Source organism: Lampetra fluviatilis, chromosome 32 (genome assembly GCF_964198595.1).
Source record: "Lampetra fluviatilis chromosome 32, kcLamFluv1.1, whole genome shotgun sequence".
Classification (NCBI taxonomy): domain Eukaryota; kingdom Metazoa; phylum Chordata; class Hyperoartia; order Petromyzontiformes; family Petromyzontidae; genus Lampetra; species Lampetra fluviatilis.
Window position 1 is genome coordinate 10,489,669 of NC_136306.1, and position 15,935 is coordinate 10,505,603.

Consider the following 15,935-nt stretch of genomic DNA (forward strand, 5'->3'; position numbering starts at 1 on the left):
TCAGAAAGAGAAGACCCGTTGACTTTAACCCCGATCCATAGTAGTCAGGAGACCTGGCACACCGACTCTCCAGAGGTATTTTGTCTATTTCCCTTCGATTGCTAATAGAGTCCCGGCTGTCACGACACTCGTGACGGTTTGCTCTTCGTGGTGGCCCCTGTGGTAATTGTACTTATTTACTTAACTTGTTTATATCCAGGAGAGCCACACCAAGTCCAACGGCAACGCGGTTTTCCCAGAAGTTCAATATCTACTGGGAAGGTCGTGAGAGATGGCACTGGTGAGGGGAGGCCTTCACCCAGCAGTGCATAGACAATGATGACCATGATCATGATGGGGCACCACGGTGGCGAGATGTTAACCACCTTGTGTAGAGGAGGTCATGGGTTCGATTCCAACCCTGTCGCCTGCTGTGTATTTGGAGTTTGCACGTTCTCCCCGTGGTCGAGTGGATTTTTCTCCGGGTCCTCCAGTTTTTCCCTCCACGTTTAGAATCAACGGCTGATTTCAACTTTGCACGTGACAAGCCACTTCCTTGAGCTATCATCTGTGACAACCAGGTCGCTTCTGAAAAAGAGCTACAAGGTATTTCGATTTAAAGCTTTCGTGACTGCAGGGATTCATCTTCTTGGTTCTTTCGGTAAAGTCACGTAGAAGGGAAGTAATAAAATAATAAAAATAAAACATAATAAAATAATTCTCACCACGTTTCGGCCACAACGCAAGCAGCCGTCCTCACCTGAGGAATTATTTTATTATGTTTTATTTGTATTATTTTATTACTTCCCTTCTACGTGACTTTACCGAAAGAACCAAGAAGAAGCTAGCTACAAGGTAGCTCAGTGGGCCTGGGAAAAAAATCCACATAGATACTTAGTTGTTCTTCATTGCTTAAGGACTCCTCCCGCAAAATATCAGCTTCCTTTCCACTACTTACAAACCTGGGCAAGCAGCCTTGCTATGGGGCAGTGGTAGCGGTGGTGATGATGATGGTGGTGGTGAAGTATTTTAAAATCCTTTTTATTAAGTTCACTTGCGCGCTTGCTTGCTTGCTTACGACCGTGCAAATCTTTCGGTCGTTTTTTAACCCACTTCCCGTGATCCAATCGAGCTGATATTTTGCACACAGACTCGTTGTGCGTGACAATTTATTTTCGTTAAAAAAATTTCCGTAACTTTACACTTTTTAGGAAAAAAAAAATTATATTTAATTACCAATTGCTTAATGGTGGCAGGCAATCATCTGACCCATAGGTGGCAGCCATCTCAAGCCAGAGGACGAGAGGACTCTAGCCGCCACGCATATAAAGGATTTATAGTGAAAAACTTTGTTTTTACGGGTTATACTTGTTAGAGGTACGATGCTGTGTCATCCGCACGGTAAGCTCACAGGCATCTGCAAACGCAGGTGGACACTGCAGGTGGACATTGCTGGCGTGTGTAAATGCTCTCTTGCATGTTTGTATACCTTGGGAGCTGGATAAAGAGGGAATCTCATTAATGTTTCTGGGGGTTTATACGGGGGGAGGGGTGGGAGGGGGCTCATAAAGCTGACGGGCCATATCTCACGCCTCCAGTCAATAGGGTCAAAGGTCAAGACCAGATTGTTGTACTGTATTCATATTCGTTAACGACGCTGTATATTTAGAGCATATGTACAGTTTAAGCATGGTATAGTTACACGGTATTTTTTCGTTAATATGAGAAGTATCTTATATTAATATGAGAATTATCTTATTAATATAAGAATTATCTTATATTAAAGCATAATTATTTCATATTAAAGCATGCTACCATGTTGTTAATACGTCAATCTTCTATGTACACACACACTGGTAATTTAAGAAATAGACATTTAAGGATAATTATATTGCAAAATATATATGATCCTGCTGAGCCAAGGTGTTTCTATACCACATTGCTTTTAGGCGTAGCAATGTTAAAGGGGCAGCCGTCGAGTCATTAGTTAACACTGTGATTAAAGTAATGCGACATAAATCAGATTGTGCGACATGCCATTACTCTACACAACCTAAATTACATCACGTGCAGTCTCCATCACTAATCCTGTGGCGTTGTGCACCTGGTACTGGCTGCCTTACCCCCGGTGCCGCCACGGTTTACCACTGATTTACTACGCCCCATAAAGCGATATATTTATTACTGGTAGGATCCTCCTGGTTACACCAGCCCACAGGGGATTATTGTGTCCGTCCGTCGTGCAGGGAGGGGCTGGGTGGGGAGGGAGGGGCTGGGTGTAGAGGGGAGGGCGGGGAGGGGCTGGGTGGCGAGGGTGGGGCTGGGTGGGGCTGGGTAGGGCTGGGTGGGGGAGGGGCTGTTCACCCCGTGGTGCCCTTATAAAACTCAACATTTAACCTACTCACGCCGGCTTGTGCCCGCCCTCACAGTCGGGCATATTTGCGGAATACACCACGCCGCCGTTGACCCTGGCCATTGACCGAGCAACCCGACGTTCCTACCAGCTCCCTCCGCAGGAATGTGTTAGTGAATGCCTCTTGAATGTGCATTAAGTGCTCCGTGAATCAATCTTATCTTCACGGGCAATTGATGCCCTTCGCAGCTGCACAGGACGGGACGTCCTCCCTTCGTGACGAACGACAAATCCTGAAATTGTCGTGCACAGCGACACCGACGACGACAACAAACACGCGAGATTTAATTTTAGGCAAAACTTGCAGCAGCGTAACGGCGTAAAACAAAATTACACGTTACGTTTCTTTTTGTAACCCAAAAAAAATCATCTAAGAGTGCCGCGCAAGTGCGATGCCTCGTCAAATGTACGGGGGCCACGTGCTCATCGGCAGAATGTTCATTCAGCGGAAAATGTGAATGAACGGCGGCAGAGAAGGGAACGTCGTCTCTGTCATCAGCGCCACTGTTGCTGCGTTGTGCTTCTGAGTAATTCCGCCGCTCTGTGTGGATGCCATCGCCGAAGAACGCGAAGGTAAATAAGTGATATTAAAAAAACTTTTATTTAAACACGCTTTTATGAAATGTACTAGTAATGGCAGAACTCCACGACTCCAGGAAGTGGCCCCGAAGCTTGCCATGACGTAAGCGACCGTGGCCAATTACAGCCAACGCCAGTTGAGCGTGGACAATTAGACCCAAGCCGAAACATAACATATAAAAAAGAATGTTTAAAAATACAGATTTTTTAAATGATATAATATAGTATTGTCTTCAATATGACATAAGTATACCAAGTTTGCAGTCGATACCACATTGGGAAGTGGGTTAAAATTGAGTTACAAGATTTGAGGATACGACAACGACAACAACAACAGACAGAGTGAGTTAAAAGAAAGCGTGTAAATACAAAAAAGCCACGACACTTCGCAATGTACAGGGGTGTCAGCTGGATGGCGCGGTGATGTATTGCCCCGTGCGATGCGCCTAACGGCACGAGTTCGATTCCTGGCCAAGGCTAAGGGGGGTCAGTGAACGGGCGACTGATCAGCCTCCTGCCTTCGCCCCAATCTGCACTGACCAGCCCGGTGAAGTATGCTCAAGCACAGTGTAGCCAATGCCGGATTATCCTAGTAGCAAAAGTAGCTACATATGCTACGGGACCCGCACTTTCAAGGGCCCCGCGCTAAATGCTTTCAAGCTATGAATTCCGGTTCAGTGATTCTGCACTTGAGCTATTACTACAGTACTATACCGCCATCAACTTTTATGAACGACTGGGTGTTTAAGATGAACGATTTGTCGTATTATCTGGCTGTATAGCAAATGGAAAACTACATTGACTTTACTATGCAAGTAAAAAATTCGTGTGTTTTAATATCCATGATTCTTTTTTTTATTTAGGGCCCCTTTATAACATATGCTACAGGCTCCGCATTAGCCTAATCCGGCACTGAGTGTAGTCAAACAACTGCCTCCATCCAGAAGTGGGCTGACAAAGGAATGGAATATTCTAATTATGATTCTCGGATTGCCGTTATCCAGTTTCGCAAATGTTCTTTCCTGTCGTCCGTGTGAATGCCACCTATCAATGTCTCTCCGATCTACCCTCCTGGCACCGCTCGACTTTGGAATTCCCATCGGTTTTTTTTTCTTTCACCAAGTTCCCACCATCGCTTGGCAAACTCGACCCACTGCGGGGAGAAGAAGGCCCCACCACGAACGTTTGTCGTGACCTCTCACGGCCTTGCGACGATGTGAACACATCTTCTTGGTTCTTTCGGTAAAGTCACGTAGAAGTGAAATAATAAAAATATAAAACATAATAAAATAATTCTCACGACGTTTCGGCCACAACGCAAGCAGCCGTCCTCAGGTGAAGAAACAGGTCTGTCGAGAAGACAGCGTCTGAATGACATGCAGGTCTGTCGAGAAGACGCTGTCTTCTCGACAGACCTGTTCTTCACCTGAGGATGGCTGCTTGCGTTGTGGCCGAAACGTCGTGAGAATTATTTTATTATGTTTCATTTTTATTATTTTATTACTTCCCTTCTACGTGACTTTACCGAAAGAACCAAGAAGATGAATCCCTGCAGTCACGAAAGCTTTAAATCGAGATGTGAACACAGGTTTGCATAACCTCGCTCGATTCACAAAATGCGTCAATTCTCATCGGCAGGACTGCACGGATAAACTTTGCAGTCGAGTTATTTAATCTTGTCCACGCAGTTCGATCGTGTTGGCCGACGTAATGAGTATGTCATCAGCAAGTCGAAAACGGCGAATTATTTCTCCGATTCAGTTTTACGACTTTATTTACCCAATCCGATTTCAGAAATACCTCTTCCTAAATGTCGCCGTGAATAAATCATCTCGACTTGAATGCAGCTGCAATTTGCTAAACAGTCATACCACGAGCACTCTTTCATCGCTGCACACTTTGCATCGTAAACCTTGCGGGACTGTGTTCGGCAACTTCATCATTCATAAACCGTGCTCATTCCACTGCTGGATGAGTGCACCTACACGTACAAGAAGTACACGTACAGCGCTGTCATCTTTTCAACCTGCTGCTGGATGACGCCCTCCCCTACGCAGTACAAGTCATGGTGAGTGGTGGGGTGGGAGGATTATGTGACCATACTTCACCATGCTGGTCAGTGTGAGTTGGTGAAGTGTGTACGGCACAGAGGTACCGTACATTCTGCCGGTCGGGTAACCATCACGAATGCTAAAAAAAAAATGCTACAAATGAAACACCTGCGATTGCAGATGTCACGTCATGATGAACAGATGTTCTGCTGCTGAATCTCCCAGGTCCCCGATGCTTCGACCCCATGGGAGGTGCTGCTCTCATTTCTCTCTCTTTCGCGATCGTACCTCGCCGCGGGAGGCAGCGGTGTAAATCAAACTCGGGGTTTGCTGCGGTTTAGAATTGGACCGACACAGCGGAGCAGTGGACGGGGGCTGAGACGGGGAGGTGGATACATTGGCTGGGGGTGAGTGCACCTGTGATGGTTCTTGTCAACCCTAAAAAAGAAAAGAGTCATTCTGCTCCAGGTATTACATTTTATACCCCCCCCTCTCCAAAAACAATTATCATCTGACCCGGGTGTCTACTGAATGCAAATGATCCGGTGATGCTGTTGCTGCTGCTATGGCAGTAGTGAAGAAGCACAAATCGCAGGACAGACACAGCACGTTCGTCAATAACACTGCCATTCATGTCTCTTCTCGACAGAGCCCCATAGAGAGGCTTGGCCCGTCTATGGGACGTCAAGAAGGACCATCGTCCGAAACGTTACCCGTTGTATAATTGTCTTTTGAAGGCCGTGTTATTGACGAATTCGATTCAGGTTATTTTTGTAGTTATTGAAACCAACGGTGGTGTAGGTGGCTGTGTGGATGGTTACGTGGGTGGATGGGTAGGTGGGTGGGTAGATCAGCGGGTGGATGGCTTAGTAGGTCAATAGGTCAGTATGTGGGTAGATAGGTGGGTGGGTGGGTAGGTAGGTGGGTGTGTGGGCGGTTCGTAGGTTGGGTGAGTGGCTGTGTGTGTGATTGACAGGGTGGTTTGGGGAGGCAGCTGGGTAGTGACGTAGTAGGTATGTAGGTAGGTAAGGTTGGATTGGTAAGTCGTTATCTATAAATGTCGGTGGATATTATAGCCTCCTAGAAAGATAAAAACACACCACGTTTAGAGCCCACGGAGGCTTCCTGCCTCCCTGTCGCGCGAGGGAGACCTGGGGGTAAGAATGAACCCCAGAGAATACCATGTTGCCCTACTGAGAGCAATCTTAACTCGGGAACCCGACACAAACGCAAAACACGCACGTGTCCACGTGAGAAATCTCGTGATATCATACACCGTGTACAGTTTCATATGCCTTCGAGTGCTGTTTGCGAGCACCCATTAAGGTCAATTGTTAGCGGGCGAGAAGGCTTAGTGCTGCAAGGTGAGAGCAATGGTTGTCGGGGCGGTGTGTGTAACGACTGCAGTGTGTGTGTGTGGAGTTTGCAGCACGTGCAGTGAGTGTGTGGTGGATGCAAGTGTGTGTGTGTAATTCGTGCAGCAGCGTTCACAGCAGTTGTGAAGCAGTGGTTGTTAGCGTTGCCTGTGTCTGTGTGTGCGCATATTGTGTGCAGCAGTGAGTGTACAGCAGTGGATGCATCGGTGAGCGCTGTAGTACAACTTAGCGCGCTGCGCTACGAACCCGGCGACCCGAGATCGATTCCCGCTCGCGGTCAACACCGGTGACGATTATCTGAATCGGTTCTGGGCCTCCCCTAGGTCGACTCGGCTTCAAATGAGTACCCGGTGTGTAAACATCGCTACTGGGGAGACAAAGGCGGCCGGGCGTGGTGCTGACCACCCACCAACTCGTGTGCCGTGCCGGCCTTCATAGGTGCTCGCTAACAGCGCTTGCCCCCAGCAGTCCCGTTGAGGCTACACGGGGGATCTGTTGCTGCTGTTGCCTTTGCACGATCGTGCAGCAGCAGTGTGTGTGTGTGCTCGAGCAGCAGCAGCAGCAGCGTGTGTGTGTGTGTGCTCGAGCAGCAGTAGCAGCAGCGTGTGTGTGCGTGTGCTACAGCAGCAGCAGCAGCGTGTGTGTGTGTGTGCTACAGCAGCAGCGTGTGTGCGTGTGCTCCAGCAGCAGCAGCAGCGTGTGTGCGTGTGTGCTACAGCAGCAGCGTGTGTGCGTGTGCTCCAGCAGCAGCAGCAGCGTGTGTGCGTGTGCTCCAGCAGCAGCAGCAGCGTGTGTGTGTGTGTGCTACAGCAGCAGCGTGTGTGCGTGTGCTCCAGCAGCAGCAGCAGTGTGTGTGTGTGCTCCAGCAGCAGCAGTGTGTGTGTGTGCTCCAGCAACAGCAGCAGTGTGTGTCTGTGCTCCAGTAGCAGTGTGTATGTGTGTGTGCTCCAGCAGCAGTGTGTGTGTGTGCTCCAGCAACAGCAGCAGTGTGTGTGTGTGTGTGCTCCAGTAGCAGTGTGTGTGTGTGTGTGCTCCAGTAGCAGTGTGTGTGTGTGTGCTCCAGTAGCAGTGTGTATGTGTGTGTGCTCCAGCAGCAGTGTGTGTGTGTGCTCCAGCAACAGCAGCAGTGTGTATGTGTGTGTGCTCCAGCAGCAGTGTGTGTGTGTGCTCCAGCAACAGCAGCAGTGTGTATGTGTGTGTGCTCCAGCAGCAGTGTGTGTGTGTGCTCCAGCAACAGCAGCAGTGTGTGTGTGTGTGTGCTCCAGCAACAGCAGCAGTGTGTGTGTGTGTGTGCTCCAGTAGCAGTGTGTGTGTGTGTGCTCCAGTAGCAGTGTGTATGTGTGTGTGCTCCAGCAGCAGTGTGTGTGTGTGCTCCAGCAACAGCAGCAGTGTGTATGTGTGTGTGCTCCAGCAGCAGTGTGTGTGTGTGCTCCAGCAACAGCAGCAGTGTGTATGTGTGTGTGCTCCAGCAGCAGCAGTGTGTGTGTGTGTTCCAGCAACAGCAGCAGTGTGTGTGTGTGTGTGCTCCAGTAGCAGTGTGTATGTGTGTGTGCTCCAGCAGCAGTGTGTGTGTGTACTCCAGCAACAGCAGCAGTGTGTGTGTGTGTGTGCTCCAGCAGCAGTGTGTGTGTGTGCTCCAGCAGCAGTAGCAGTGTGTGTGTGTGCTCCAGCAACAGCAGCGTGTGTGTGTGCAACAGCAGTGTGTGTGTGTGCAACAGCAGTGTGTGTGTGTGCTCCAGCAGCAGCAGTGTGTGTGTGTGTGTGCAGCAGCAGCAGCGTGTGTGTGTGTGCTCCAACAGCAGCAGCAGCAGTGTGTGTGTGTGCTCCAGCAGCAGCAGCAGCAGTGTGTGTGTGTGTGTGCTCCAGCAGCAGCGTGTGTGGGTGCTCCAGCAGCAGCAGCAGCAGTGTGTGTGTGTGTGCTCCAGCAGCAGCGTGTGTGTGTGCTCCAGCAGCAGCAGCAGTGTGTGTGCTCCAGCAGCAGCAGCGTGTGTGTGTGCTCCAACAGCAGCAGCAGTGTGTGTGTGTGCTCCAGCAGCAGCAGCAGTGTGTGTGTGTGCTCCAGCAGCAGCAGCAGCGTGTGTGTGTGCTCCAACAGGGTCATGCAGGGGTTGTGCGGCAGCCGAAGCGAACGGGAGAGGGTTTAAGGCGGCTGGGCGATCAGGCAGAGCGCGACTCGGCCACGCGTGGAACCACCCACGGACATCGCGAGACGCGTGCGTGACAGCGTGCGATTATAATGACGGTGTTGTGATGGTTGGTGATGGTGATCGTGCGTGATGGGAGACGCTGACGATGGTGTTATGACGACAGTGGCGATGATGGTGACGTTGATGATTGTGTGCGATGGTGATGATGATGATGGTGATGATGATGATGATGTTGACCCATGGTATGTGTTGGACTTCTTTCGCACCGTACGTAGCCAGCGGTGCTGATCGGTTGGCTACGTCATCACTACATGGTATGTGGCGATGACGACGTTACGTGTGATGATGTTACGTGTGATGGTGGTGGTGATGATGTAACGTGGTGGTGACGGTGGTTAATGATGGCGGTGATGATGATGGTGGTGATGGCACACTCGCGCACAAATCCCACCCCTTCCCCTAATTAATCGATGTTGTCTGGCTTGTCTTTACCCCCATGATCCCATCATCACCACGACCACCACCACCACCGTCCAAGTAACTCAATACAGATCGACACTCAACATCCTTCAAAACTCTTACTACCCACCACTCCCTCTAGCTACAGACCCCACTATGTTGATCGGCGAGTGTCTCCACGAAGCAAATCCTCTCGCCGTCCCCCCCGCCCCCCGTGTGACCCCCACAGTCGCGAGCCATCCCCAACTCACCTTCACCGCGTATTTGTGCCCCGTCGCCTTGCTGGTGCACTCCAACACCTTCCCGTTCACTCCGAGCCCCAGCACTTGCCCAGTGACCTGATAGTCATCGGTGAGCGCGTGTCTCTTGGTCTGCAGAGATGGTCTCGGTTGACACTGCAGCTGCTGCTGCTGCTGTTGCTGCTGTTGCTGTTGAGCGCCTATGCCCTGGACGTTTTGATTGACGTTGGTCCACATCGCTGATGAGACGAGACGAGGGCGCACAGAATCGCGCGCACGCGGCGCATATCCCGACCTAAGCCAAGCAGTCTCACTCGCTCGCTCCGTGTGTCTCTCTCCGTCTCTCTCTCTCTCCGTGTGTTTCTCTCCGTCTCTCTTCACTCCCTCGGCAAGTGACAAGTGCTGGGCTGATCCAGGATCCGGGCAGCCAGGGGCGGAGTGGGGCGGGTGGGGGAGGAAGAGAGGTGGGGTGGGGTGGGGGGTGCGCGCTTGACGCTGGACTGTGCCCGGGTTTCGATTCTCGACGTGGAGCAACTTCTCTTGAGCGTGAGTCGTGACGACACGCGCACAGCACAACAAAGACAAAGGTCCCCCGTATAGCCTGCACGGACTGTTGGGGCAAGTGCTGTTAGCGAGCACCTATGATGGCCGGAAAGGCGCACGAGGGGGTAATGGGCGGCCAGGACCACGCCCGGCCGCCTTTGTCTTCCCAGTGACGATGTTTACACACCGCACCAGGTACTCATTTGAGGCTGAGTCGACCTAGGGTAGGCCCGGCATCGGTTCTGATAATCGCCACCGGTGTTGGCCGCGATCTGGATCGAACTCGGGTCGTCCAGGGTCCGTAGCGCAGCGTGCTAACCGCTGCGCCACCGCTCTTTCCGTCGCACATACAAGCACACACACACGCACACACACACGCACAGACACAGGCACGCACACGCACAGACACACGCACACACACACAGACACACACACACGCACAGACACACACACACGCACAGACACACACAGACACACGCACACACGCACAGACACACGCTCACACACACAGACACACACGCACAGACACACACACAGACACACGCACACACACAAAAGCACACACACGCACAGACACACACACACACGCACAGACACACACACAGACACACGCACACACACAAAAGCACACACACACACAGACACACGCACAGACACACAAAACAGACACACGCACAGACACACGCACGCACAGACACACACAAGCACAGACACACGCACAGACACACACACGCACTGACACACGCACAGACACACGCACAGACACACAGACACACGCACGCACAGCCGGGAGTCGCCCAATAGCGTAAGAGCGGTGTAATCAGCTGATTGCTCAACCCCTCTCGAATACCCACCTCCCCACTCTCTCCCCCCTCTCTCCCCCTCTCTCTCTCTCCCCACGCTCTCCCCCCTCTCCTCTCTCCCCCTTTCTCTCCCCCCATCCACGTTCCATCTCTCCTCTCTCTCGCTCACCCCCCTCCACACATCACTCCCCCTACCCACCCACCCCTCCCCTCCTCGACACCAACCCAATTAACCCAACCACGAATCATCCACGCTTCTTCCGACACAAATACAAACCCCCCCAATCCCCCGTCTGTTGGGTGTTCAGTTCAGGCTGAGTTGACCTAGAGGTGGGGGGGGGGAGCCCAAAACCGGTTGAGATAATCAGTCACCGGTGATGTTCGCCGTTGGCAGGAATCGAACTGCGACCGCTGGCTTGGTATCGCAGTGCGTTGACCATTGCACCACCGCTCTCCAGATGAAAAAAAAAGCCCCATGCTGCATTCATTATAAAGACATTCCCCCTAAATAGCTGTTGTACACACGGTAGGGGCAGGTGCTGTTAGCGAGCACCTATTAAGGCCGGTCACGGCACACGAGGAGGTGGGTGACCAACGCCACGCCCGACCGCCTTTGTCTCTCCATTGCTGACGTACTTCCACACCGCGCTGCGCGCACGAAGAAACGAACGTGCACTGCACATTGCATCGGCCTGCGCAAACAAAGAGTGCACACGCATACACACATGGCAGTGCAGCCCCCTCGTACACAGCACCACATCGCTCTCCCGACAACAGTCAATCGGCAGTCAAGCGCCATCACCGCAGAGTGTCTGTCCTCGTCTGCGCATCTCTGAATCTGTTGGCTGTGCCCATCATCGCTGGCTATGATCGTGGTGGTGCTGGTGGTGGTGATGATGGTGATGATGGCTGGCTGCGTTCTCGCGGGCGTCCATGCCGTTACGTAAGCCGCGCGCGGCGTTCGCGTGAACTCATCGAGAATTCGCTGCGTGAGCTCCGAGTCGTGACTCGAACGCGCGCGGGTTTCGCGATGGAATAACACAAAGAACGCTTCGCGCACCGGCACAAAAACATTGCACGTGGCCTTAAAGGGGGGGGGGGAACACATCTTTTTAACAGGCGACGTTTCGGGCAATTGCCCTTATGCATGTCGCACATACAGAGACCGGTAGATTTGAGTGGTTTGCATTCATTTGTTTGCGTGTGATGATCGGGAGCTGATTGTTAACGTGGAGGAGGTCGCGCTCGCCACGACGAGAGGGCTTCAGGGGAGAAAGTTGGCGACGTTTGGAGATTGCTCCTCGTCCGTTGAAGAGACGCAGCCTGGAGTGACCGTTACTCTGCGGCCCGTTGCATGGGTTGCATGGGGGTTGCATGGGGGTTGCATGAGTTGCATGGGGGTTGCATGGGTTGCATGAGCTGCATGGGGGTTGCATGGGTTGCATGAGTTGCATGGGGGTTGCATGGGTTGCATGAGTTGCATGGGGGTTGCATGGGTTGCATGAGTTGCATGGGTTGCATGGGTTGCATGAGTTGCATGGGTTGCATGAGTTGCATGGGTTGCATGAGTTGCATGGGTTACATGAGTTGCATGGGTTGCATGGGTTGCATGGAGGTTGCATGGGTTGCATGGGTGTTGCATGGTCACATGGAGTGGGATGCGAGTTGGGGACTTGCGCTTTACACCAAAGCGGTCCAGTGAGAATTGCATTTTTAAAAAAATGTTTCCAGATGAGCAAGTTTTAAATCGGCGCATGCATAGTTACTCTCTATCAGTAGATACCGAGTGACAGGCGAGAAACCATATTCTTGGTTCTTTCGGTAAAGTCACGTAAAAGGGAAATAATAAAATAATATAAATATTAAACAATAAAAATTCTCACGACGTTTCGACTGCAACACAAGCAACCATCATCAGGTGTGAAATCCACAGAAAGAAATATGATAGAATATGAAAGAATATGAATGCCTGCAGTCACGAAAGCTTTAAATCAAAATGTAGGCGAGAAATCCTTCACTCATCGCTGGCTCTGTGACGCGTGTGCTTGGGTTCAATTGCGGGCTGTTCGGCATCATGTCCGACGTTTCGCTCCACGCCCTGGGAGTTGTTTCGGTTCGTCGTCGAGAAGCACGTGGAACGCAACGTGGGGCAGATGTAATACGCGTGTCCGACGTTTCGCTCCGCGTCCGTGTCCACGTGTATGCACACATCAGGGAAGCTATACACCACCGCTGGGAAGGCCTTCGCGTACAACGTGACTCTTGCCACTGCTGCTGATGCTGCTGGTAATACAATGGCAGCAGCAGGAGCAGACGGGCAGGTTATGAATTGTGACACGGGGGGACGCGCCTGCGATTTAAGATATGCGTGTGGTGCATACATATAGTGTACTGTATGTGTAGTGTTTGTGTGTGTGTTTGTAACGTGTGCGTGTGCTGGGGGCTGTAGTGTAGTGGTAGCGTAGGGTGCTACCAGCAGCATCAGTGACGATTATCTGAACCGATCCTGGGCCTCCCCTAGGTAGGCTCAGCCTCAAATGAGTACCTGGTGCGGTGTGTAAGCATCGCCGCTGTTGCTCGACTGTAAACATCTGCACGCCCTCGTGTGCCGTGCCGGCCTTCAGAGGTGCCGCCCGTTAACAGCACTTGCCCCAAAAGTCTGTTAGGGCTATACGGGGGATCTGTGTCTTTCTCTGTGTGTAGGGTGTGATGTGTGTGTGTGCATGAGCAAGGCTGAGCTGCGCCGCGCTCGCATTACCGTAGCTGACGTGTTGTGCCGGGCTGCGGGCTGGTGACTTCATTGCGTGACTGTGTTCAGCGACAGATGAGCGAGATAAGGGGCCCCTGAGCGTTGCATACACACACTCACACACGTGTGTGTGTACACGTGTGTGTACACGTATGTGTGTACACGCGTGTGTACACGTGTGTGTGCACGTGTGTGCACGTGTGTGTGTACACGTGTGTGAGTGTGTATACGTGTGTGTGCACGTGTGTGTGTACACGTGTGTGTACACGTGTGTGTATACACGTATGTGTGTACACGTGTGTGTACACGTGTGTGTGTAAACGTGTGTGTACTCGTGTGTGTATGTACACGTGTACACGTGTGTGTGTACACGTGTGGCGGTAGTGCAGTGGGGAGCGGTGGCGCAGTGGTTAGCGCGCTGCGCTACGGACCGCAGACAACCCGAGCGACGTCACCGCCAATGAATGGCGAACGACGGCCGATGTTTAAAAGCACGCTCTTCGCAAGGATTGCAAGTCTTCGCTTGAGAGAGTGGCGATGCATCTGACGGCAGCTGTCAATCTGGTGCGCTCGTTGCAGAAGCCACGTGTGCTGAGGGGGGGGGGGTCTGCAGGTGAGGACACAAGTCAACCGGCCAATGCAGGAAATAGAAGCAGTCGAGAACCTGATCTGAATCTGCGGTATTGCTTGGAGGGTTGCCATTGTACAGACACACGTGCACACAGAGAGATACAGACGATGCAGAGTCATTATGTCCGTGCGTGCGTGTTGTGCGGTGCCAATTCTCGGCCACAGATAACGTCGGTTGCCAATAATATCCGAACCTGTCCCGGGCCACCCCCACGTATAGCAGCAGCACGTTGCGCGTGTGAACAAACGCGATTGGGAGACAAAGGCGGCCGGGCACGATGCTTGCGGAACGCACCAACCCGTTCGTGTGCCGTGCCAGCAGCCTTCATAGGTGGAGCGCCGCGGTGGCTTAAGAGATGTTGACTACCTCGCCAGGTATACAGGAGGTCGTGGGTTCGATCCCTACCCTGACGCCTGCTGCTGTGTATTTGGAGTTTGCGTGTCTTTCTCTCTGTCATCATCATCACGGTGGCTAAGAGATGTTGACTACCTCGCCTGGTGTGCAGGAGGTTCGTGGGCTCGATCCCTACCCTGACGCCTGCTGCTGTGTATTTGGAGTTTGCGTGTCTCTCTCTCTGTCATTATCATAATGGTGTCTAGGATATGATAACTACCTCGCCAGCTATACAGGAGGTTCGTGGGCTCGATCCCTACCCTGACGCCTGCTGCTGTATATTTGGAGTTGGTGTGTGTATCTCTCCCCGTGGTCGCGTGGATTTTTCTCCGGGTCCTCCGGTTTTTCCCTGCACATTTATAATCAACAAACGTGCGTTTAGAGTATTCGGCTGCTAAACATTTCCACACGATAAGCAACTTCGTTGAGTTATCATTTGTGGCCAGGTCGCTTCTGCAAAAGAGCTACATAGCTCAGTGGGTCTTTAACTGGTCAAATAAAATAAAAAGTTTAGTTTAGGCACTCGCTGTCCGCACTCACCCCAAGTCCCACGCCTTGCGGGTCGTGTGGTGGTGGTGTGTGTGGTAGTGGTGTGTGTGTGGTGGTGGTGGTGTGTGTGGTGGTGGTGGTGGTGTGTGTGTGTGTGGTGTGTGTGGTGGTGGTGTGTGTGTGTGGTGTGTGTGTGTGGTGGTGGTGTGTGTGGTGGTGGTGGTGGTGTGTGTGTGTGGTCAGTGTGTGTGGTGGTGTGTGTGTGTGGTGTGTGTGGTGGTGTGTGTAGGGGTGGTGGTGTGTGTGGTGGTGATGTGTGTGTGTGGTGGTGGTGTTTGTGTGGTGGTGATGTGTGTGTGTGGTGGTGTGTGGTGGTGTGTGTGTGGTGTGGTGGTGGTGTGTGTGTGTGTGGTGTGTGTGTGGTGGTGATGTCTGGTGGTGTGTGCGTGTGTGGGGTGGTTATTTGACCATACTTCACCGCGCGGGCACGTGAGCGCACTTCCACGTGAGACGCCTCGCGTCGCTCTTCCAGTCTGACGGAGGAGACGGATCGGATGGGATGATCAAGTCGCCGCGGGGAATTGCAGGCGGGTGCGACCGGCTCATCGATTGAGGATGAGAAAGGAAGAGAGCCGAGGTGAGGTGGGGGGGGATAGCTCGTCGGGGCAGGACACGTGGGTGAAATGGTTTTATCCAGGGCGCAGTTTCTCACCGAGCATCTCCCAGGGTGTGGCGGTTGTGTGCGGCAGACGCTTGCACTCTGAGAAGGGGAGACACAAGAAGATCAGAACGTCTCTTGAGATGTGGTGTGTTGTGTGTGTGTGGTGGGTTGTGTGTGTGTGGTGGATTGTGTGTGTGGTGGGTTGTGTGTGTGGTGGGTTGTGTGTGTGGTGGTTGTGTGCGTGTGTGGTGTGTGTGTGTGGTGGGTTGTGTGTGTGGTGGTTGTGTGTGTGTGTGGTGGGTTGTGTGTGTGGTGGGTTGTGTGTGGTGGGTTGTGTGTGTGGTGGTTGTGTGTGTGTGTGGTGGGTTTTGTGTGTGTGTGGTGGGTTGTGTGTGTGTGGTGGGTTGTATGTGTGGTAAGTTG

At 52.1% G+C, this 15,935-nt stretch overlaps 1 protein-coding gene across 2 annotated transcripts in view; it reads right to left on the reverse strand.

Moving 5' to 3' along the window:
* The window catches only part of LOC144943748 (MAP kinase-activated protein kinase 2-like), a 67,454-nt gene extending 57,623 nt beyond the window's left edge, over positions 1-9,831 (reverse strand). For both annotated transcript variants that reach the window (XM_078871540.1, XM_078871539.1), the window contains exon 1: positions 9,256-9,831. In XM_078871540.1, coding sequence (XP_078727666.1) covers positions 9,256-9,480 — 225 coding nt within the window. In that variant the 5' untranslated portion in view covers positions 9,481-9,831. The remainder of the gene's footprint in view (positions 1-9,255) is intronic.
* Between the last annotated feature and the right edge of the window lie 6,104 nt (positions 9,832-15,935).